A 24,399-nucleotide genomic window follows, 5' to 3' on the forward strand; every position below is an offset into this window, starting at 1 on the left:
ATACAAAGGCCTTTACGGAGCTATTTTGTTAAAGATGCCTTTGAAGGTATTTTTTTTTGTTACAAACTTATTTGAAATGGTTTTTCAACTGGTTCTCAGAAGAGCTTAATCGCACCACTAAATGATGATTGCTGCCTACTTGACCTCCGAACACTCCTGAATTGCTTCTGGTCATGAGAATTACAAAAGACACTTCAGGCACAATAGCTTAGTGCTGCTGGAGCAAAACACAAACAATAAAAATATTAAAACAAATTAAATGAAAGATGGATTCAAAACCAATTTCCAGCTAAGGTTAAGTTGGTTGTTTCTGTTTACTGTAGAGATTGATATAAAGGTCCTGCACTCAACACAATAGCTACTGTATACCTGAAAATCTACAATATCTATTAAAATAAAAATGATCAATGCTTTTATCTTAAAATGTGCACCGCCAGGTGTTGATTCAAATTTTCTCAGTACTGGGAGCTATAATACAATGAAAATGTATTCAGCCTCTGGAAACTTTGAACTTTTCAGCTGACCAAAACAATATGCTTATTTTATGCAAAAAAATACTCCTTTTAGAAAAATTCACAGAAGTGTGTTTTACTTGTGTGGAAATATTTTTTTGTTTGTATTTCCTACAGTACTCCATTCTAAACTGGAGCATTTTCTAGTATGTATCTCTTTGATACATGCTTATGCTGAAAAAAGCATTTTTTTAGATATTCCAGTGAATTGTTAAATGTGACCCTCAATTTAGATACAAAGGGACACTTGCACTTTTGTGACATTTACTTTTCCAATCCAAAATATGAGCAATTATGTCTGAATGAACCTCAGAGCAAGCAGTCCCTATTAAAATGCTAATCAAATGCAGTCTATTTATATATGAAGTCTCTTGTCCTTGAGACAAGCAAGCTATCTTCTCAGCTGTCATAACTGAACGTGACTGAAAATTATCATATTTAAAACAAAAAAAATCAACTCTGAACAGAACAGCTATTCAGCATCAAAGGCAGGGATAATGGATGGATGACCTAAAAATAAGGTAATTATAAACCATTTTCTCATCAGAAAGACAACTAGATTTGGCGATTATTGGAATAGTTTCTACAGAAATGTATTTTAATCTTTAAGATACTTGTTTGTCCTCATTGATTTGCTTACCTCCCTTCACAGAGTCATTAGATGACGATACAGGACGGAGAAGGTGTAGAATGGACACCTTCTCGAACAACACAAGGATGAGAATGTGTGACATTCCCCAAGATTACTGCATCAGATGGGCATGAGCGTTCTTCGAAACGAGTCCTTGGTGGCCCCTCATCCATTAAGCTCTCAAAGGCTTTTGTACATCATCATCTAAACTGACTCAGAAAAAGAGCTACACTGGCTCCTGTAAGAGCAGGAATAATTAAGCACTCGGGTGAATAAAAGCCACAAGTACACATCCTCGTGTCTCCACAGAACAGGAGGAACACTTGATCTATTTCAGGACCCTGCCTCCCTGACACTGTAGAGCCACATCACTGAACCCAATATTGGCATGATTAAGATAAGTCAAGATCAACATGAGCTTTACCCACTGTTGAAGAGAAAAGACTCGGGGATGCTGGGACCACACTGACCTGCATTCTAGCTACCAGCTATCAACCTTTCTTTCATATCTGACAAAATATCAACACTAAAGCTGTCCTTCTATAAACTGCTTGTAAAACTAAAAGGTATTTTTTGCATTAAGCCTGTGTAAACAATTGTAGCATGAAATCGGTACCCTCTGTAGCAAGGAAATGTGGTATAGGTTCAAGTAGACCAAGGGGAACAAGTGCCCATAGCACATACCTGACAGCACAAGAGAACCCGCAGTGCATTTTCATGTTTAAGGAGGTTAAAATCTGGACTGTGTGTGCTGTCAGTTTCCTTTAGTCTCATTAGTTTGTGTACCATGGTACAAGGCTTTCATGGTGCAGTTTGTTTTTGAATAGGCCTACTTACTTTACAAGCACCTAGTATTTTGGAGGTAATACTGAGCTATTTGAGCTATGAAATAACAGTGCTTTGAACCACTTTAGGACTCCTGCAGCCAAGATTAAGTACAGCCTTGCAATTGCTGCATGGAAACTCCTCACATATAAAGGCTTACATCTTGTGTTGCTACTCCATGGCTTATCAAGTCTTTATTTATTCAATGGCCACAAAGCCCTTTTCAAGCCTGCTGGGCTTCTGCTTCACTCTCTCAATTTAATCCGTTTTGTTTTTCCTACCTGTTATGTTGCACAGCAATACACCAGTTCCTTTTTTTTTTTGCTTGCTTCAAAACTTCTAACACTATCTGCTTTGGTTTCAAAAAGGAAAAACAAAAGTTTTTTCCAGAAAAAAAACTAATTGGCCCCAAATTAAACATTTCAATGAATACATGTGCTCCTAGACAACATTACACATTGGGGTTGAAGTTTTTCATCCTCTTAAGGACGTTTAGAAAATATAGCACTTTTAGACATGCCACAGAAAACATTAACACTCACTCTCCTGCACAAATGCTCTTCCCTCTCCAAGTATGTTTTGGCAATAAAGTAATTGTTAAATATACGGTAAGTCCTAAGCATTATCATACACAAAACCATCCCTTAGAATGGAAAAATGTATGTTGTTTTATATTCTATTATTCAGGTAATTACTTACCAACTGCCATTATACATAACTACAAATAAATATAACTTTGTATTATCTTGTGGTGTTCAGATAATTCATTACCTAGCAACGATAGATGTACAAAAACTTTTTTTTGCAGCTGGAACACTTGTTTTTCACAGCAGCTTTTGAGAATCTCCTTAACATTTTAAATTAACATAATGGTAAAATAAGGGTAATTAGCAGCAGCTTCCAAACTAAGCATGTACGCACCGATGAGACCACTGCACTGTGAATTTTATGCAATGCCAAAATCCCCATCTGAGTGACAAAGACTTAATTGGTTTAATTACAATGGTGGTTAATATGCACTCAGCCGAACAAAGTACAACAAAATGGTTTCACTGACACCTTCCAACTTTTGTTTGAAATACTGTAATTCCGATGTTATTGACACATTTACATAAAATTAGATGCTATGGTTTCAAGCAAGCTTTTCACAAGCAAGTGGCAGAGTGAGACATCAGTCGAAGTAAAAAAAAGGGCCCACAGGGCAGAGCTGCGCATTTATTCTTCATAAACAGTTAACTAATAGCCAAGTCAACATTTTTGTAGCCAATCCAGAATATGTTATTAACATAATTTCATGAAGGCACTGTTGGGAACTACCAGCCGCACCAAACTTTGCATTGTGCTGCTGTCATTGTGCCTAACGATAAACTGTAGAAGGGAAGATCTTTTATCCATTGCTGCTGGTGCTTCTGCCATTACATAATTAGACATAAATAATAGGCCCTCCGAAATTGTGAAATATATTTACACATTCACATCCTGAATGATAACTTTACATCTAACAAACACACATAGCCCCAAGGCACAGAGGCAAATTAAGAGAAATTAATTTAGTACTGAATACAGCAAACACGCGAGAGTGATGGCGAAGGATCTACTGCGCAGCCATGATGCTCAAGCTAAATTAACTGGAATCGTTCAAGACATTGCCGGATAAAATACTGCAATCCATTAGCTTCCGGCATCCGAGCAAGAAACGCTTCTTCAAGACATTTGTTTTTCATTGGTGCTGGTTTAGAAATTGCGGGGGGTGGGTGACTACAGAAGCCATTATTTCATGCAGCACATAACAGATTTTAATGGGTTTTATAAATTATACCTAGCAGAAATTCAGCAACATCTATAAGCGATTTAGAGCCCAGTCAGAGCATGTAAATGCAAGACTTCGATTTTTAGCTGTTGCAGAAGTTAATACTAATAAGTACAACTAGGTCACCATATATCCCAAGCCTATACTGGTAGATGAAAAATGAATGCCAATCTAAATCGGGACCATCCTAATCACTGTGAATGGGGTCTGAGATAGATTTAGGAATGTGATCTCAATGTTGGGAAATGTTTCTGCTTTGGCAAACACTGGAACCCATCGCTTACGCCAACAAAGGTCTTTGAAATTCAAAATTCTTCGCCTATTATAGACACAGAGGTTCAAAAAAAGTAATTTTTGTTTGCTACGGAGCGGCAGAGAAATAATTTATCTTTCCTCCACGGTTTGAACGGCGAGAAGGAAGAACGCACATCATTTAAATGGCAAGAGGGCGTAGCTGTTCTTTAATCCCAGATAATTTCACAGAGCATTCCGACTCCCTGCTTCTGTCCTGAACCTAATTCGGCAACACTCACCTGAAGCTCAGTGAAGGAAAAACTGGGCTTGACACCTCATTAACACTCGTAGAGGGATGCAAAAATGGCTTGAAAGCAATAACTGTTCGTGACAAATCAAAATAAAACGTGACCATGGGAAAGCGTTTTACAGGTTGTGCAGACAACAACGTTGTGTTATTTCCATTATACCGTACCGGTTTACTGCCATCTGTTTTTAGCTCTTAAATTTTCAGCGCTGGTGACTGCATAACAGCATATGCAAAACGCATAAAGGGGTTTTACGAAACTAAATGCAAAACATGTAATTCTATACCTCATAGCTCAACAGCTGAACAAACCACAGGCGACTCTCCCACCTCAGAACCACCTGTTTCCCAGAATCCCAGAGGTCCTCGGACTGCTGCGATGACGTAGGTCTCTGCTGGACAACTTTGGCTGCTTTTTACACTCAGAGATGCAAGGCCGAAATCACAGTTAACGTGTGCAGAACTGTTAACTTTTTTATGAAAAAGATATTGCCCACCGCTGCATTTCAGTGGTTCCCCTCTTCAATGTGTAAGCTTTGCAGGATTCTTGGGAAGTGCCGTATAAATGCAATTCTTAACAATAAGTTAAACAGGTGAAACCTTCATATGACATTTCAAGTTCGGCATGAAATGTATTCTCAGGATGTTAAATTTCAAAACGTGCTGTGGCTTCACTAATTAACATTGCTATTTTCAAAGCTAACTGCTGAATTTCAAGAAATGACACGAAGGTGGATATTAAACCGTTATTATACTTCAACTCTGGCAAAAGCTATGGAGAATTTGTAACTCGGACAGAAAGTTCAGTAGATAAAATTTACACTTATCACTGGGTATTCTATTTTATTATACAATTTAAAGACGATTGATTACATGTTTTTTTTTACATATCTTTTTGTCGTTTTGGTGAATTACAATAATTGATGCACTGAGAAGGCGTAAATGAACTTCCGTAATTTCTATCTAATCAAAAGCAAAAGGAAGCATTAGGTTAAGCCTTCAGAACGAGAAAATATTCTATTGTCACAGTACTGCAATAGCAGATTAATAAAGCAAATAGTAACCAAAGAACACAAACCCACACAAGGAGAGTTACTGATTAACTGAGGGAGGAGGAAATAATTTAAACGTCACTCGACAAGCTGATGTACCGATTTTCAGACTTTTAAAATAACTTTATGAGATCTCTCTGTTGGTAAAGCATTTCATACGACCCACATATTTCGAAATGCAATATGATAAAAACAAGCAAGTTCGTTGCAATGAAATTCATTTAATGGCTAAACAAAAAATATCTTATGCACTTAGAACTGTATCTGACACAACTCGGTAAAAATTCAGTCTCGCTGCAACCCACAGCAGCGGTCACAAACATGGGGCTGTCTCTTTAAGATACCGGAAGAGTTGCAGACTGCCGCCGGGTTACGCTGTTTATTTCTGTAAAAACTGCGAAACATCCAAAGGGCGATGATACGATTGAACTTCGTGAGGACGCTGCGCTACAGCCCAAGTAGCTGGCACCGCCGGAGAGCGATCGGCGCCGGAGCCCCGAGCTGCGTCGGCCGCCGGTGCGCCCACAGCATGGACGACATGTTAAAGAGGACAGTGGCCCCCATGCCCACGTACGAGACCAGAGATAAATCCCCCCCGCCGGCGGAGGCGAGCAGTTTGGAGTTCATGCGTTTCTACGGGGGTCTGGAAAGGCCGCAGAAGCTGGAGTTGCTTGACAAGCTGTCTGCGCAGTGTGGGGTGGACCACCGAGGCGTGTCGGAGCTGGCCGCCAAGCTGCTGGAGGCGCAGCAGCGGGACCTGGGGACCGTGCTGCAGGTGGAGGACAGGCTGAGGTACAGCCTGACGCCCAGATACAAGCTCCTGCTCAGTCACATTAGCCGAGTGGAAGGAGGGGTGAAATTCTTAGTCGACCTGCGCGCCGACGTGCTTGAAATCATTTCTTCCCAAGCCTGCGACAGCCCACACATCAGGGTAATTACTGCCTCACGTCGTGTGGGTAGATGATACGGTGGCCAGAAAGCACTGCCGAGCGGTTGGCTGAAGAGTCATGCTCCCCCCCCCTCTCTCTTTTATAAACGAATATACTGGAGATGTATATACAGTGTATCTGAAGACACTTCGATCTCAAAAGTCTTTATTTTGTTGTGATGAATCAAATACCCCCCTAACGCATAGCATGTACTCCTGACGAGCGCCTTACTCTTTTCACAGGGTACCGTTGCGTCGTTTTATGTGCATAAATAAAACTTGACTCCATACAAATGGGCTCACAACACCGATTGATATATACAGTATAGATACATCTGAGTTATCGGTAGACTGCAGTTTTTTCAAAAGCCCGTATGCACTAGTTAAACCGGCTACGCACTTATTCTTCCACAAATCCATACATTTTGTGAACTTGTACTTTACTTTGTAAAATTACCAAAAATAGTTAACAGTCTTCGAGATCATTTAAATCCTGGTAACATGTCATTACTTAACAGTACATAAAGACTCAAATTGCTGTATTTTCCGACATATAAATGCTATAGGGTGATATTTTTTAAACAGGACTTGGAATTGCTACTGTTCGGCATTTTTGTGTCTTGGGGAAAAACGTGTGGCTTCAGATGAAAATGAAAGTGCAACATATTTACAGTACATCTGCAAATTGTGTGCCCGAGCTGGGAAAAATCGTATAATTGAGTAGACACTCGTGTCTCACTAAACACGTTATGTTACCTCCAAGTTCATAAAAGCTTCCCAAAAAGAATCTAAAATGGCTAGAAATCCCTCGTGATATGAAATTAAGAACAGCTGTGTGAATCTAAAACTAAATGTCTCTGTAAGCTATTAAGTGTGAAATAATGAAATGATTTGATCTACTCACCCACTTAAGTGCAAGAAAATATTAGCAACTATTATTACTTGTCTCTAGTTACCTGAGCGGTGTAACCCCTTTAGAGCAACACTTCAAAAAAAGGAGGCACTAACTCGCCTCAGGAGGTCAAGAGTCTTTTTACAGCAAGATTTTGAGTACTAGGAATACTTTGTGAAAAGGCTTTTGAAATGCATAATTTGAATGCATGACTTAATCATGTAAATTAAGAAGAAATGAATAATGATTCTGCATTATAACTCAGGATAAACGATCAAAAAAGGTCAAAGTACAGATATCACACAATTGATATATTGTAACACTGTAAAAGGGTCATTTGCAATGAGTTTGCTTCCCTGTACTTTTTTAATATTCTCTGAATGAAATAAAAAAAAGTTTGCAATTACCTGGTAAGGGAGAAATAGCTCGGGAGTATTTAAAATGACATTCATGTTCTCTGGAAACTTTCTTATTTCTCAGAAACTCGTTTTTATGCTTGTCCTTGTCAGTTGCCACTGTATCAGTCAGTTCCATTAAAATATGCAGCAAGGAATTCAAATTTGCAGTTTCCCAATGTGTCCCGCTTGCAAGCATTAGTGTGCTTCAGTGGGAGTCGAAATGATTTGGAAAGTGCCTCAAACTATCGCCCTTGGAATAAAATGTTGTTGCTCCAAAGCTAAGGGGCGCATGTCAACAGATTAAAAAAGAGAAGTCTCCTGCCTCTTTTGTGACTGTTAATGCATTTAAACCTGTCCTCTTTTCATGCTAAGCTATCATTTTTCACAGTTATAATTTGTAACAAAGTTTCCCACTGGAATACTCAAGGACTTGTTTTGTTTTCACTGCTGTTGGGGAAAAAAACAGAATCTGCTTTATAAAGTCATTTTCCTCTGTTCATTATAAATGGTTAAAAGTGAAATGGTATTGCTAAGGCTGAGAAATCTAATTGCTAATCAATTAAGGATCGCTTGCTCAGCTTTCCCATGAATTTCCCTTTCCTCTAGCTACTTTCTGCACTCTTTTTAGATTTAAAGACGTGATGTCATTCTTTTTTTGCCCTGTATCCTGCCATGTAAGCCCTTAGTTAAAATATCTTCTGTGGTGTTTTATGTAATGCATCATGGTCACATTAATCTCCCGGTGGAGTGCTCTGAAATGGTGCACAAGGCGGTTTGTAATTTTAAAAGACTTTCCAGTTGGCATTCCTGCCACTTTAGGGCCACTTTCATCCTGGGAAATGGGAGGTGTGTAGGTTTTTCCTCGAGGCCGAGGCCTGGCTCCTTGATACTTCAATGGGCATCTTCTTGGGCCATGCCTTCTAGGTGCCGACTGGGCACAGCAAGCCGATCAGCTCAGTGTCCTGAAAATCCGCATCGGAACGCTCTGTCGCTGCCGGTGGCGGAGGCAGTGGCGAATCGGGAATCCCGTAGGATACACAGGGAGTTTTACTGTATGAGCCTGACCAGCGAGGAGTATGATATCTTATGAGGCACCACTCTTACAAAGGACCTAGATTGCTGGTGCAGTATAGATGCATAAATTGTGTATATTATTCTAGAGTTATATTGTAGCCTAACATCACAAAGATACATGTCAGTGACGCGGCTGGGTTGTAGGACTCATCCTTACTATGAAGCCCTGATCCTAGATGAAGTGACTTCAAATTACATTGGCCTAACTACAGTACATTAAACCTCTGAGTGCTGTCATATGCGGTCGTCTATGCCGCATGCAAAATTTAATCCATAACTAGTTCCCTATTGTACAGTACACATCACATCTGACTACACCACTGCTAGCGCTGCTGATATCCAGATGAATTATGTATGTACCTTTGTAAAATATACAGGTTTTTATGAGCCCAAAGGTATGTCATATATTTTAGAGTAGCATGGCATTCATTTCCAATATGTTCTGCAGAATGAGTACTCTAATATTAATATATACCAAACTAATTAAATGCCAGCGGTGTTTTCGTAAAAACTGTTTGTATCCAGCTCAATATACTCAGTGCAAGAGCATTTTAAATAAGCCATTTAATAAAAGGGCAATAAATGAGCAATGCTAATAAAATAGTTAAGCCTTTAATTTAAAATAAAAAAATCAATTAAGCAGTCATTCTGTCAATATGTGTAATCATGTAAAGTAAAAACAGTTTCAAAAGCTACTGTATGTGGGTGTAGAGGTTTTGAATAAGGACTGAGAGGAAATATACTTAAAGAAATAATATAAATATCAAAGACAAACTGCAGCGTAAAGGAATCAAAATATTTAAAAAGGCAACATGTAGCTCTTTTAAAAATGACTGCTTTGTGAGTGAAAATTACCTTCTGCTGATAAATTTCATCTATGATTTTCTTTCCTTACAGCATCAAAATAGTTGGCATGCATAATAATATTCCTATAAATTCTTAATATCGTAAACGCTGTGTTCAAGAAATAAAAATGGAATACAGTTCTCATTATCATCCAGTTCCTATTTCCCTTGCGTTGCTGAACAATACCCCCCAGCGCTCTGAGGGATGTTCTTGGTTCGTACTCGTCACTATCCTGTGTAACGCAGCAATGCTGTTCACTGGTTTTGTGAGCTCTAGGCACATATCTGGCATCTTATGTAATTTTCATAAGATACTGTTGTTGCTGAACCACATAAATAACCTGTTTATTCCTGACACAAAAACTGATAACCACTATTATAATAATGACTTTTGTTTTTAATTTAACACAATCTGTATGATGGTATGAACCATAGAAAATTGATTTAAACATAACTATCGCAATAATAGTTGTGTAAAATATGAAGGTGTAGGCTTACGATATAGTGGCAAAATCAATAATTATTGCAGCTGTTCAGATATAATATTTGAATGTACTTTTTTGCTCCCATCTGACTGTGTTTAATGCACTGCGGCTTGTGGATTCCCTTCAGTAGTGTTATGGAGCCTAGTTAGTGTCTTGGATTAGAGTGATGTTTTGCTAAAGGCGTATACAGCGTGTGATCTTTGGGCTGAAGATAGATAGGTCGAATTTAAGTAGCCTGTCCTTTCCCCTGAATCTTCTCCCTGCTGGAGTTCACATAAGGGAAATCCTCTGAAGGATAAGGCAGTAAAAGCTAGTGTAGTATGCTAATTAGGTTATGAAGCAAAAAACATATACAGTAGCTGAAGTGAGCAGTCAGTTGCTTCATTATATTTAGCTTGAAGTGCCTTGTGGTACACTCTCACTTCGAGAGAATTTTGTGCATGCTTTTTAAACTCTGCCTCTGCTATTACTGTATGTTAAATCCAAGCCATTGATTATCCTAGTCCCATTACGTTAAAAGAGATTTACGTCTGAGGAGCCTAGCAGAAAAAGGACATGACCCGCTCTAAAAAATGGCTACACTTTGGTTCTTTGATTCAAATTCTTTGATTCTTCACTTTGGTTTTGGTTTTCCTTAGCCTAATCTGATGTCAGTAGTCAGAAAAAATGCACAACCACTTTTCAAGATTTTATCTCAGTAGCAAATTGGCCATTTTCCAGTTGACCCATCTTAATTGTCTGAAGAGTCAGGGGACAGCTGTATTTTTGCTTTCCCAGTATCATTTTATACCCAAATCACTACTTTTCCATTGGGAACCAACTGTTTATTTTTAGTGCGCTGGCACTGCAGTTAATAAGGTACTTTGCCAGTCAGCGTCTTGTATCTGTTTTCATTAAAGCATTAAAAATGAACAAGCACCAGCAGGATGGCATTTCTGAAAAATAACACAACTGTCTTTGAATAAATAAAAGCTGAGGTGTTTCTTTTTTTTGTCTCATGGAATACAGTAGAAATTTCCTAAATCTGAGCAGGACATGGAGTGGAATTTGACTAAAAATTGCTCTTTCACTCCATATTTCAAACATGATACCTGATTAACGCTTTTCTTTTCCAGTATTAGAGTCTCTGTCAAACAGAGTTTTAATGAATTTTGAGTATTGAACTGCCAAGTAGAAAAGTTGATCAAACCTAGGTCAAAAATGCAGTACATTATGCCCTACATTTCTCAGTGCTTTTTTGCATTCTCTTCAGTTTTAAACCTCCTTGAGAAAGAAGAACAAAGAGGTTTTCAATTTATACTTTTGTTCTATTTCTTTCTCAGCAGCCTAGAGAGTCGTTTGTCACAGAGATTCTTGGCTCCAGTCTGTCACATTAGTAGACAAGAAAAAGATTGTGAGGTGCTCACTTCGTTTAGTTTGCCAACAGGAGTGAGGAGAGAGGGGTTAAACATTCCTCTTCAAGGGCTTTTTATTCTATTACCTGTTTCTCTATTTCCACTGTGTCACACAGGCTGATGAGGAAGGCACTTGCATTTCAAAGGTTTCACTTTGCTTCAAGGTCAATACAATTCTGACTTGGAATGTAACTTTCCTTTATATACAGGTATGTAACAGAACCTGTTTCCAGAGGCGTGCAGTGGTTTCTGCTTTTATCTATGGCAATGAAGTATTATCTTTCAAAATTGTTTATAGAATATTTTATTAAGCTCAATTTATCTGACAGTAAAGTGAAGTGGTTTTGCCCATCTGCTACAGTGAGGCCAAGATATTAGAAGGGGGGGGACAAATTGTTCAGAGTGATTCAACATACAGTAACACACTAAATTCAGCATTCCTGCTTACATCTCCCTAGCGTAATCATAAATGTAACACAAGGATGAAGCAGATCCCCAAAAATGCTGTTTAAAATATTCTAACTACTGTATGCAAATCATTGAATTATTAAAAGCCAAAAGAGCTTGGGGAGATGCTAAACATTTTTTTTAAAGTAGACTCCTGGCTTGGAGAAAACCAAACAATATGCTGATATCAGCTCACAGAGGAGCTCAATATGATAAACTGCAACAGTTCAGGACAGAGAAAATTGAATAATTTAAAATATAAGAGGAAATGAGAAGCAAATTGTTTGGTGAGTTGGAATGGGTAACCGGAGATGTTAGAGGAAAAGATTTAGAATAGATATGGAGACTTTGGTAATAAGCTAATTGGGTTGGACTGGGGCATTTGTTATTTGAAGCAGACAGACATTACAACTGAGAAAAAACTACACTGGCAGTGGGAGGTGGAAACTAAGTATTAAGTAACAAAATAATGCATATTTAAGTTACAAATAGTGATAATAAGAAAACTCTTTTAAATGCAATGCCCGATTACTGTCAGTTTCTCCCAAGACAGAGCAGTTCTTAGAAGATGCTGTTCTTTAAATGAGGTGTGGCTTTTATTGGGATTAACTTGGTGGACAGCAGTTGTATTGAAGCGCTTTATAGCTGCATATCATCTCTGTAAGTTCTGTCTTGATAGAAGAAGAAACAAAATTACTGCTATAGAATATAATAGGTATTTTGCCTGTTTATCACTTGTGTCGTGTATTGCATCTGTGTTTGGCTACAAAGGAGCAAGTAGCTGTGAATTCCACACTGCAAAGAAGAAAGAACAAATATTTTCAGCTGTAACAGTGATTCCGCTGGAATTAACCGCTGCTTTTGCCTATTTATTGTTTATTTATATTACTATATCTGTTCTATGAGGTGATTTTTTTTACTGTCACAGATTAACAGTTATTTCCATACACACAATACCAAAACAAAGCAGAATTGTGGAGAGGGGATTCTCATGAAAATTGCAGTACAAGCATTTTAAAAACCTCTTCTAAAGCTATCAGTGGGGGAGTGTCAGTGGCATGTTATTATAAATGCATGCTGTGTGTGTCACTGCTATTTGTCATGCTCATTACCCATTTCAACCAGAATAGTTTTCTCTGAATGTTTTACAAAGCCCTGCCACAAATAATTGTACACAAAAAATGGGATGGTGCAACTTAATTATATTTCCCCAGTAATTCTCTCTCCTTTGGCAGGAAAATTATTTATAGAAGATACTTGTGATGGAAAATTTGATGAGCAGGGCAAGGAAATCTGAGTTCATGTTTATGTTACACATCCAGTAAACCTACAAATGATCTCATCACGCTGACAATGCCAGCAGATGTAAAAATTCTCACATCAAGAGTGTGACAAAAAGGCATGCCAGGTAATGAGAAGAACTAATCTCACCATTTTTACAGTACTGCTTTAAAAAAGTGATCAATGACTTGGGTCCTGAAGGGCCACACTGCAGCAGAAAAGACTAGTTAAAATGATGAAATCTAGGTACAAGGACATGTAGAGGCCAGAGAGACTGAGAGGTGGTGTGGTGGCTCTGTGCCTGGAAGGTTGCCGGTTCATATCCCACTCCGTTGGGCCCCTGAGCAAGGCCCTTAACCCCAACTGCTCCAGGGGCGCCGTATAAATGGCAGACCCTGCGCTCTGACCCCCAGCTTCTCTCTCCCTGTGTGTCTCATGGAGAGCAGGTCGGGGTATGCGAAAAAAGACAAATTCCTAATACAAGAAATTGTACAGTATACTGTATGGCCAATAAAGTGATCTTGTCCTAGATGAGGACTTCTGTTTTGACATGTTGCTCCCGGAGCCCTGTCATTGGTTATGCCTTGACATTTTCTGTGGCTCTGGTGGACCAGCTCTGATTAAAGCCCTGTTCTTCTCTCCTCAGGACCTGAACGGCGCTCTGAAGAGTCTGCTGTCAGAGTGGTTCTCGGCTGGCCTGTTGCAGCTGGAGAGAATCACCTGGCAGTCACCTTGTGAGACCCTCCAGAAAATTAGCCAGTAAGCCAAGTATGGTTTTTTGCTGGATGTTCTTTGTCCACACCTCAAGCAATATTTAGTTTGCAGGTTATTCAAGACACAGTCACAAAGACCTCCAGTGAGTCAAAGGATTCTCTGTAATGTTAATAGGCTGCCTGCTTCATGTACAGTCCTTCATGCATTCGAGAGCTTTACGCTTTCAGGGTTGTAAATGGTTCATGCATTTGATACTTAAAGTTCCTCTTGAGCAGCAGCGTGGTGCTACTGTATGGTTGAGCCTCTGGACTCCAGAAGGTCATGGGCTCAAATCCCGAGTGGAGCAGCTGCAGTCGTACCCTGGTACAAGAGACTTCACTCTGTCTGGTCCATTACAAGTGTCCTACAGTGTAACTAGGTACTCTCTGTTCTCTCATTCTCCCTCTAAATCAGGGCCCTCATCTTACCTGTCTAGTTAAATGAAAGATTAAATAAAACTAAACCTGAAAGGTTTCTCTAGAAACATGAGAGTCTGGGATTGTAGCAACCGCAGTTGTGTCACTCTCACAATTAGGGTAAATGAACACGACCAACTCGTACGGTTCTTTGTTCTTTTTAGACACTTTGTTAAATTAAGCTTCACACTTTTTGCCGCTGTGGAATTTTGCCCTTTTGATTTTGCAGAATCACTGAGGTACATCACTGAGAATGAGACATGTAAAGACTAAAAAAGGAAGTGGAATTATTTCTTCGCTGAAAAATTGAAAAGATTCTTCAGCCTTCAATGTTTACTTTTCACAAGACCATCTAATACAATTTAACATTGGGTCACATTCCCTTGTTAGGCCCAATAATATATTGACAATGTTTGCCATTGAGCACAACGATGAACCTTGTACAAGAGAGAGAAAAAACACTTTTACAGTTGAAACCAGCATGTAATAAAGATTCGGCTGGTTGACAAGCACAGCAGAACTACATCTTCTTCCTGTGCCTAGCAACCACCTGGCAGAGGCACCAATGAGGTGAATTGGAGGGGGGTTGAGGGGGCGCTGATTGGGTAAGTTGAAGTGTTAAAAGAAAAATAGCTGCTACTAATAACATTCTGTTTTTAAGAACTCCTATCTACAACAAGCTGGGCCATTTTTAAAGCTTTTTACCCCACAGCAAAAAAGTCTCCCTGTGCTATAACCAACCCTTCCCTGTCTAAAACTCTAAATAAATTCTCTTAAATACAGATTTGTTAAAATTGCTGGAGTTTATATGTGGTTAGAAAGCCTAACACACAAAAGGCTTCAGAAGTCAACCTCATAAATTTGTTCAAGGCAGCTGTCATCTTTCAAAGGAGTCTGTATGCTTAAGAGACATTTCTACCCCTGTTCAGCCAGGAGCCATTGTGTGAAATGCATTTGTTTCCATGCTGGCAGGTATGAGGCCGTTCACCCTGTGAGAAACTGGACGGATATCAAGCGTAGGGTGGGGCCCTACAGACGCTGCTACGCCTTCACTCACAGCGCCATGCCAGGAGAGCCCCTGGTGGTCCTGCACGTTGCGCTTACAGAAGAGATCTCTGACAATATCCAGGTCAGGATCAAGAGAGAGCTGTTCTTCCGTGGTCTTCAGCAGAGTTTCAGACATGTCTCCCCTGCCTCCAGTATTCATCCATATAGCTATCATTTCTGACTGGTATTGGATTTAATTTTCCAATATCTATTTTTCTTAGGATGGCAGGAGATTTGGGGGGAATATTTACTGTACCTCCAGTCAGTACAAACTCAATCTGCTGCCTCCTCAGTGCCTATTTGTCTGTCTGCACATTTATTTTTTTCACTTACAGAAATAAAAAGTGCTGTAAAAAAGTTTAGCAAGAGAACTTGGCCTCCGGGCTTTCCAGGTGACTCACAGATCACGGGTTTGAGACCACGTCATGTCACTAGCCAACTGTGACTGGTATTCCCAAGGCAGCGGGGCACAACTGACTGAGACCTACCATGGGTGGAGTGATATTAATTGACCAAGACTGTCTCAGTTCTTAGCGACACAGTGCCCCCTGTGACTTCCCAGGTACCTGCAGGCTTCCAGTGTGCCTCTGCTCCAGTCAGTGCTGAAGCCCTGGTACGAGTCTGGGTAGCCTGTGATGTGTTAAAAGACGAGTGGCTTGAAGGTAGGCAGGTCGGAGGAGACTGCCTGCGCTTCCTCATGCTCCCCGGTTGCAGAGTTTGCAGCCGTCAGTGCGACTTGAAAAACACAAATGACGAATCCGTATGAGGTGGGTGTGTCAGAAATAACTGGTGATTCTAAATTTATAAAAAAGAATACGTAGCCTCAGGAAGGGGCAAAAACAACTCGGGGAGAAAGAAGAAAAACATGAAATATGTGTGGGAACATGTGGTAAGGAATCATCGTGCATAGACACCAGTGGGAAACTTCTCTCTGTCTGTGGAGAGTAATGACAATTAAAGCTATAGAAAAACAGAAGAAAAATGAAATGTTTCTCATGTTATTGGTTTTGTGAATAGCCTAGTTTTTCAGTTCACTGTGAAATTTGCTTAAATCAGATTACCTTTAAGCTACCTTAGCAATCACTGGAAAAACCTTTTTTGTTGCGCTTGTCAGAAAGAGATATCATCAGCCATGTCCTTTATAATGGCTCCTTCACAATCTTGGTAATAATAGCTGTCAATCTCCCAACAACAAAAAGGTTTGGCCTTTTGTTTTTTTTAATTACAGTAGATGTGTCGTCAATTAAGATACTTGTCGCATTGAATTCACCTGTGCAAATTCATGTACGTTTCTCCTGGGAAGGTTCATTAATTTGTATTTACCGGTTGAAAATGGAAGTTACTGCCCATTAAGATGTCATGTACAATATAAAAATTTGATGCATCACAAAATAATCCAAACCTAACCTGATCATTTACTGTCCTTTTTGTAGAGCATCGTTAGAGAGTTTTCATCTCTGGACGCGGAGGAAGATATCAAGAAGATCAATGCCGCCGTTTTCTACTCCATTTCTTCAACACAAGCGGGCCTGCAGGGAGTGGAGCTTGGGAACTTCCTCATTAAGAAGGTGGTGCGAGAACTGCAGGTGGGCCTTGTGACTGGTCAGTAAGGGACGTAAAGATGTTGTGAGCTTCTGTGAAAGAGTGTGCTCCATTCCCCTGGCTTTCTGTGATCTCATCTGAGATCTAGACCCCACAGGCATGTGCCCTCGGAAGGAGAGGAACACACACCCTCTGTTTGATCCTCGTCGGAAGATCTGCGACTGCACATCCACAGCAGGGGTCACTACAGCTATGTATACGTACAGTATCCTATTCAGTGTTGAGAAGCATCTCCAAAGTACAGAACTTCCTCGGTGCAGTCTATTTTCCTGAAGAGGGGAGGGAAGTGAAGATGTGCAGGGTAAAGAGATGTAGGGAACATGCTTTCAGGGTTTAATATGAGACACATCCTATTGCTAATTCAGCTCTCCCCACAAAACCCAGCAAGGTGCAGTATACTGAAAGGTGGTAGGACCTACTTTCATTGCATGTCATAAATAAAGGTCTAAGCGTAGCCAGAAAAGCGATAATCTTTTTTTTTTAATAAAGTACCTCTTCCATTAAATAAAAAAAATAGAGCTATTGCAAATCTATGAAGATGCAGCTCGGAGAATTAATTTGAAGACTCAGAGGGAATCTCACTTAACAGAAATAATGCAAATTGAATTGGCCTTTAAGGGTCTGTTCGTATAATTAGTAACAACTTAGTGAGTGCCTATATTTCTCCTTCTTTAAGTTTTTATCCCCTGTAAGTTAATTAAGATTCCCTACCGGTTTCCCAGTTGCTTTTTCAAACTTTCAAAATACCAAAATAATCCCAAACACTACATTACCCTTCGAAAAAGTAACAAAAAACAAGGTTATTTCAGTCAATCATAAGAGACTTGCATATGAAAAATGTGACATTAATAAGGGGGCAAAGTTAAGGAGCTGTGTTTTCATCATTTTCACCTGTTTCATTTTTTTTGGAAAATATACTATACGGGAAGTGATCATGACTGTATGAGTCATGATCATTTCAGTTGAAATGATACGACTGACAGTGCATTTTTTTGCCTTTGAAATACAAAAAAACATTTTTACTCCCCTTAACATAAAAAAGCCACAGGACTATTTACAAGATCCACAGTTTTCAGTTAGCTTATCCATTAGCATCATCTTACTGTATTTCAATGGTATGTACAAGCCATTGTTGTGTAGAATCCAATGTTTGAGAAAAGCACCAGTCTGCCTGCTGAAATAATGTCACGTGTACTGTATCAGCAGGAATTAAACAGTTTTAGCTTTAGTTTTTGAGCTTAGGGTTGACATGACATCTAGACATTTAAGGCTGTAGGTGTTTCTAGTCCATAGAAACTGTTTCTGCTGCCACATTGTTGATGATACAGTACAGTTTGTGTAATAAAACCCTTTGTGCTGAAGGTCAGTAAATGATATCACTTCCAACTGCAGGAGAAACGCAGTGGCCCAGGTGTAATGTCAGTAGCTCTCTCTCACCAAAGAGTCCCGCCAAGGGTAGGATTGGGATAAATCAGTTAGGGCTCCCGAGGTGAAACAACAATCCTGCAGACTTGCAGAGTTACAAGTGAGAAAGGCACCGCTAATCCAGTTGGTGCCAGCACTCCTGTAACTCTCCTGCACAGGTGTCAAAGGATGAAGTGCTCTGATGGACTTGCAGGTTGAAGGAGTGTGTCTAAGCACCTGCGTTCTCACTGTGCTGTACAGGACAGGTATCTATGAGCACAAACGTGAAGATTATCCAGATTAAATGGGCGTAAAATGGGAAATGCAGAAGAAATGTTTTTAAAAAATCCCAAGAGAAAGAAAAAAGAGTGTCAACAGTGGAATGGGCAAAGAAAGAATAAAAAGATTGTTTTAAGTCCGTATATCAGTGCTCCAGGAATGCAAAAGTCCACTATTCAACCTAAGGTTTTTTTTCAGCAAAACATTTCCCATCTCTCTCTTCCCATCCTCTTCCTTTCCTGCACCTGCTGTCACACCTGCGTCCCCAAACGGTGTCTGCCTCCAGATTACATAACTGACACTGACATTTCAGCTTGTGAGCGCCAGGGGGATGAAAAATAATGAAATTTCAGCTGTCACCTTCAATAATCGGGAATGCAAAAAATATTCAGTGTCTGGGAGCTACCTTTTATTAAATGAGGAGTGAATTGAATGGAAAGCATGTGGCATTCGGCTTGATAGATTTAAATTACTTTTTTTTCTTTACATAAACAAAAGCATTCATGGAAGATTAACCCTCTCTTGCTGAGTGTGTTCGGATGTAGCCTCTGAGCAACTGGGAGCCACATGATTTATAGAGGAAGAGAGGATTTCACTGTGAGCTGACATATGTTTTGAAGAAAAATTGTCTTTCCAGTAGAACAGTGTATTCGTTACAAACAAGATATCACTTGTCCCCCAAATGGCTACGGTTTGGGGTTTTCAACCTTGTCTGGTTAGGAACCCCCTTTAAAGAAATACATGTCAATAAACGTCCCCAAATTAGATAGAAAGTCTAATTGAAGTCTGCATTTATAAATAATGCTTATACTGTACATATCCAAAGATATTATAATCTACTTCAGATCTAGCAGGCTGAATTGTACTTTTCCTCACACAGACTGGGAAGCATTACCTGTACCAGGATTGTGATTAGCTGAAACTACCGTCACTGTATACAGTAGGTAACAGATGCTTTCTTACTTCCCTACCTGCAGGAGGAAAAGCCTGTATTTATCTAGTGTTTTCACAAAGTTTAAAATAGCGTAAGGAAGACGGGTGAGAGAACAATTAGGGAACAATGAGCATCGTATGGCAAGTTGTGAAGTAAATTTTGAAACTGTACTAAAGCAAAATACAAGGAAACCAGGCTATGAAGGAATGAACTGAACCAGCTAGATAACGTCCACATTACCCTGAAGGCCTCTGGTCCTCTGGTGTTTGGGGGATCATGGTGACATTACCCAGACTCAAACTCACAACATCTGACAGAAATCAGCCTGCACCCCTAGTGACCCTCCTTAATGACATTTAAGATATTCATGTTGCTATATGCTTGTGTTTACATACACATTGAATTAAACTAATGTTTGATTTCTTGACTTTTTTCTATTCAGAGTGTGACATTAGCGGGAAAATATTTTCCAGCCGTTATTAATACCTTTGCCTCATTGACTACGCCTTGCATTACATTAGTGTTCCAAAAGACATGTCTGTTGTCACTAACTGCAACCTCAATGTTCAAAAATGCATAGCCCCCATGTCCCAAGGGCACTGAAATGGATGTGCTGACAGATTTCTAACCTTCTCTGTAGAATGAAAGGTTTAAATACAACTTTCTTCCGGAACCTGACAGTGAAATAGGACACTGCTTAGACAGTAATGAAATTACCTAGCTCTTTCTTAGTAACCTTATGAAAATCCAAAAGATTACTGTTCACTGGAGGGTGTCTGGCAGATTACATTTATGCAAAGGTTCAGTGGTAAGTGTTTTAATTTACAGATATCTCCGCTGAGAAAATAGTAAGTGCAAACACATAAAAAATCATATGAATAAATGAATAGAATGAATCTACCAAAGGAAAGCTTTTAAAATACATTACTGCCAATAACCAGGGTCAAACCTGCAGTCCCCAAAGGAGATGTCTCTTTTATTGCCAAGGAGGCTTACAGATGGCTTAATTAGCGGTTATTGAACTTCACATGCACACCTACATCTATGCCAGTAAATATCGGGGTCACAAAAAATGATTCTAATATAACAGAGAAGGAAAGGTCATAGGATATAATAGGGGTGAGGGAAACCACTTTCTAAGAATCATTCAGAATTGTAATTACAGGTATTGCAGCTCTTTTCTGTCTCCATAATGTACGCTGCTCATCCCACATGTCTTACTCAGTGACTCGATCATGCCTGGTGTTCTAATGCCAGTGCAGCTGTCGATATACAGTAACTGCGGGGACTTTATAGCGTAACTATACAGGAGTATTTCTAGCTTAGCTTGTAACAGAGGTGATTGCTGAAATTAAACACGTGGATAATTTGACTTTAATACTTGAGCTGCTTCAGGATTTTTTCAAATTAATTACAGTAAAATTATCTAATAACTTACCTTCTCATACTGCATCTTAGCGTTTTTGCTTCGCATGAACGTATGAATGACAACTGTAGTAGCTAATAATTAAGCTTGTTTAAATTGCATTAGGAAGAGTGCCATAAAAAGAGGGAACAGAAACAGAGCCTGCTTAACACAGAACGAGAATGGCAAGAGAAGTGTCTTCTTTTCAGCCTGGCTTTTAATGCCCCAGCAAGAAATGAGAAAACAAGAGAATTTAGCTTCCTAGTTCCATTGATGAGATGATCTTGTGTGGATCTTGATATGCCTCATCTGCTACATTTCCTGAGTCAACAGTATGCCGATACTCTATCTGTTCAGCCAAGATGAACAGGGGCTCATTTCACCTCTTTCAGCATAGTACGAGGTCATCCATCTCCATCACTAGCCTTGGTGAAAATGTCTGGAGGCTGTGCAGTCTTAGACAGTACATTTCCATTCCCCGTCTGCTTTACAGTCAGAGTAGCCTTTTAAAATGGTGCGTGTGTGTATATATAATGTACATGCACACTGTATATGCATATGGAGTTGATAGACTAAAGCACAATCCATCAAGTTTCAGGTTAGGGAATTCGGGTGATATTTATCTGTCATTCCTTACTTCCTAAATATGAGAAATGTAGGGGAGACATCCATATTATGTCAACCAAGTACTTAGTAATACAACAAGCAGTCAGAAACACATTATCCTATATAAAGTCGTCCCTCCTACCTGTCATGGAATAGAATGTTATTTTTATGAGTCCGCACAAATTCTTTTTCTCAAAGGGCACGGAGGTTATGAAGACAATATGACAATCAAAAGGTTATTAGTCGAGTGTGTGAAAGTACATGATGGCAACAACCTGATGCACCGACTGAACCGGACTCAGCACTGATGTGGAAAACCTCTCAGAAAAGAGATGTTTTTATTCAAGGCTAGTGGATAGCCATGTGCTGTATGTACACTGAAGTTCGTTTAACAAACTCCTTTTTTAATCTCTCTGAGGACCTTTGAAAAATGAGAGAATGGTTGCTCTGTATTTTCCAGTCATTTTATCAGGGTGGGTTTTTTGCAGAGTGCCTGCTGCTTTATCCCATGAATAGGGATTGTGAGTCAGAATATTTGAAATAGTTGAGTGTCATGTTCTACAGACTTTAGTGTCGTCATTTTTTTTAATTTGTTTGGCGAAGGTCTGCCAGAGATTTTGCTCCGTTGTTTAGATGCCCTCTAGTAAAGGAGGGAAACATTCACTGTAATGAGATCTTAATATGAAATTGCATTTTGAAAATCAACATTCTAAGTCATATTAAACTATGATCTAATGCTTTTTAATTACACATAAAAAGTGAATTGCATATGTATATATACAGTATATTGTGTATCTGTATATATTGCCATCACTGAGTGTTCAGTTTTGCGAAAAATTTTAATTCAGTAGAGATTCAAAATACCTACAAGAGTGTAATCGTTGTGATCAATTACACCTTATTGAAACTTATACAGCATAGAATCAAATGACCTTTTTTTTTACTGAGAAACTATTGTACTCCTTTACTATATATAGTAGCATTTTCTAGAGTGATCTGGGTAGAATATATTTCTTGAGGCTACAGCAGCAAAGTCCTCAGCTGGGACGGGAACTCGTGACCCTCGCAAGTCCAGAGCCTTAATCAGACTTTAAATCACTGCCACCCCATCTAATAATCTAACAGACCTCCATCCATTTTCTAACCGTTTTATCCCATACCGGGTCGCAGGGGAGCCGGAGCCTATCCCATCAGGCAACAGGCGTCAAGCAGAATACACCCTTTATGGCACGCCATGCCATCGCAGGGTGAGTCTTCCTGAAACCCAGTTATCCGACCAGGATGCTTTTGGACTGTAGGAGGAAACAGGATCACCTGGAGGAAACCCACGTGAATACGGGGAGAGCATTCGAACTCCAGGCAAATAGCACCCCAGGAATCAAACCCAGGCCCCCAGCACTGCGAGGGAACAGTGCCAACCACAGTGTCACCGTGCCACCTGAGAGTAGACTTCACTGTCAGAGTTTCTGCTTGATCCGACACTGTCCTTTCTCTCCCTTCGTTATTTTAAAGGAAGCGTAGGGGGCTTTCAAGAGAAAAAAAAATAGCGGAGGGGGAGATCGTATTTTTTTGAACAGCCCTGCCTCGGTGACCCCCTCTCGCGTTGTGCCTTTCCAGGGCGAGTTTCCTCACCTGACGCAGTTCTCCAGCCTGTCTCCCATCCCTGGCTTCACCGGCTGGCTGCTGGGCCTGCTGAAGGGCGCGCGAGGCGGCGGCCTGCTGACGGGGCCGGAGTGGGAGGAGGTGGCGGCCGTGGCCGCGGCGCCGGGGCCCGAGGGCCTGCGCAAGCTGCTAAGCGACGGCGAGTGGGTGCGGTCCGAGCGGCTGGCGGGGGCGCTCCGGCCCGCGCTGATGCGTCTCTGCGCCTGGTACCTCTACGGGGAGAAGCGCCGGGGCTACGCCATCAACCCGGTGGCTAACTTCCACCTGCAGAATGGCGCCGTCCTGTGGAGGCTTAACTGGCAAGCTGACACCAGTGCCAGGGGCATCACCGCCTCCTGTGGGATGATGGTGAATTATCGGTACTTCCTCGAAGAGACCACCGCCAACAGCGCCAGCTACCTTGGGTCAAAGGTCATTGCCACTTCCGATCAGGTGCAGAACCTGGTCTCCCAGTTTCAAAAGATGAGCAAGCTCTAACGCATCTGCTGTCTGTTTCCAGGTAGCCTAGCAAGCCATGTTTGCAGAGTGATTTCGTCACTGGGAAAGGAACTGGAAAGGTCATTTCCTCCAACATGTTTTTTTTCCTCTTCTCAGCTCATACAGGTCATTGATCATTTGTAATCACTCTTCAGGGCTTCTTTGAATTCCGTTGTCTCCGACACGTCTATTAATATTTACAATAAAGCTAGCTTTGTCTCTGAATTGATGAACAGGTGACAGTTTGTGCATGTGTGTGTTTGTGAGCAAGGTCAAAAAAAGAAAGGCTGTGAAATAAATTGTATTTTAATTCCTTTGTCAGCACAATGTGTTCCATACTTCACAAGACCTCCACCTCCAGGTTTTTGCTGTGACACTCAAATGTATTTATTCTGAGCTCTCCAGCAGAAAAACGCGCTCGTTCGACCTTGGCGTTTTTCTCCAGCAGGATTCACTTTACCTCATGGAGAAAAAGGAAGGAGGGTGGGGGCTTCCTTTAAAGTTTGTAGTGAATAAATGTATCAGTGTAAATAGACTGTGAAATAGCATTTTTTTTTTCAAAAGATGTTAATACAATCGCAGAGTCCTGGGGCACCCTGAAGACTTCCAAAGTAGAACGGGATTGCAAAAAAAAACATTAACTTCAAAAGAATGAGAACTGGGAAGGAGAGAGACAGCTTTTTTAAAAATAAAACATTG

The 24,399-nt window shown here is 40.2% G+C and overlaps 2 protein-coding genes across 8 annotated transcripts in view; one reads left to right on the forward strand and one right to left on the reverse strand.

Annotated features, from left to right (window-relative positions):
* The window catches only part of LOC102693327 (DNA topoisomerase 1), a 68,148-nt gene extending 60,291 nt beyond the window's left edge, over positions 1–7,857 (reverse strand). For 2 of the 7 annotated variants that reach the window (XM_069181155.1, XM_069181152.1), the window contains exon 1: positions 7,599–7,857. In XM_069181155.1, the coding sequence (XP_069037256.1) occupies positions 7,599–7,785 (187 nt within the window). In that variant the 5' untranslated portion in view covers positions 7,786–7,857. Of the gene's footprint in view, positions 1–4,311; positions 4,582–4,606; positions 4,731–7,598 lie in introns of those variants that run through there. The other 5 variants (XM_069181153.1, XM_069181154.1, XM_069181158.1 and 2 more) reach the window with 4 other exon arrangements.
* mlycd (malonyl-CoA decarboxylase) lies at positions 5,649–24,231 on the forward strand. Its single transcript, XM_069181162.1, has 5 exons — positions 5,649–6,302; positions 13,762–13,874; positions 15,257–15,413; positions 16,765–16,917; positions 23,179–24,231. Exons 1-5 carry the CDS (start codon positions 5,787–5,789, stop codon positions 23,698–23,700), a joined length of 1,461 nt encoding a protein of 486 aa, XP_069037263.1. The 5' UTR covers positions 5,649–5,786; the 3' UTR covers positions 23,701–24,231.
* The last annotated feature ends 168 nt before the right edge of the window (positions 24,232–24,399 follow it).

The sequence above is a fragment of the Lepisosteus oculatus genome, chromosome 20 (genome assembly GCF_040954835.1).
Source record: "Lepisosteus oculatus isolate fLepOcu1 chromosome 20, fLepOcu1.hap2, whole genome shotgun sequence".
NCBI classification, from domain to species: domain Eukaryota; kingdom Metazoa; phylum Chordata; class Actinopteri; order Semionotiformes; family Lepisosteidae; genus Lepisosteus; species Lepisosteus oculatus.

Excerpts from the sequence above, each read along its gene's own strand:
- mlycd (XM_069181162.1), top strand. The coding sequence starts at position 5,787 with ATGATACGATTGAACTTCGTGAGGACGCTGCGCTACAGCCCAAGTAGC. Across the intron at positions 15,414-16,764 it reads AGATCTCTGACAATATCCAG|AGCATCGTTAGAGAGTTTTC; the intron begins GTCAGGATCAAG and ends TCCTTTTTGTAG. Across the intron at positions 16,918-23,178 it reads AGGTGGTGCGAGAACTGCAG|GGCGAGTTTCCTCACCTGAC; the intron begins GTGGGCCTTGTG and ends GTGCCTTTCCAG.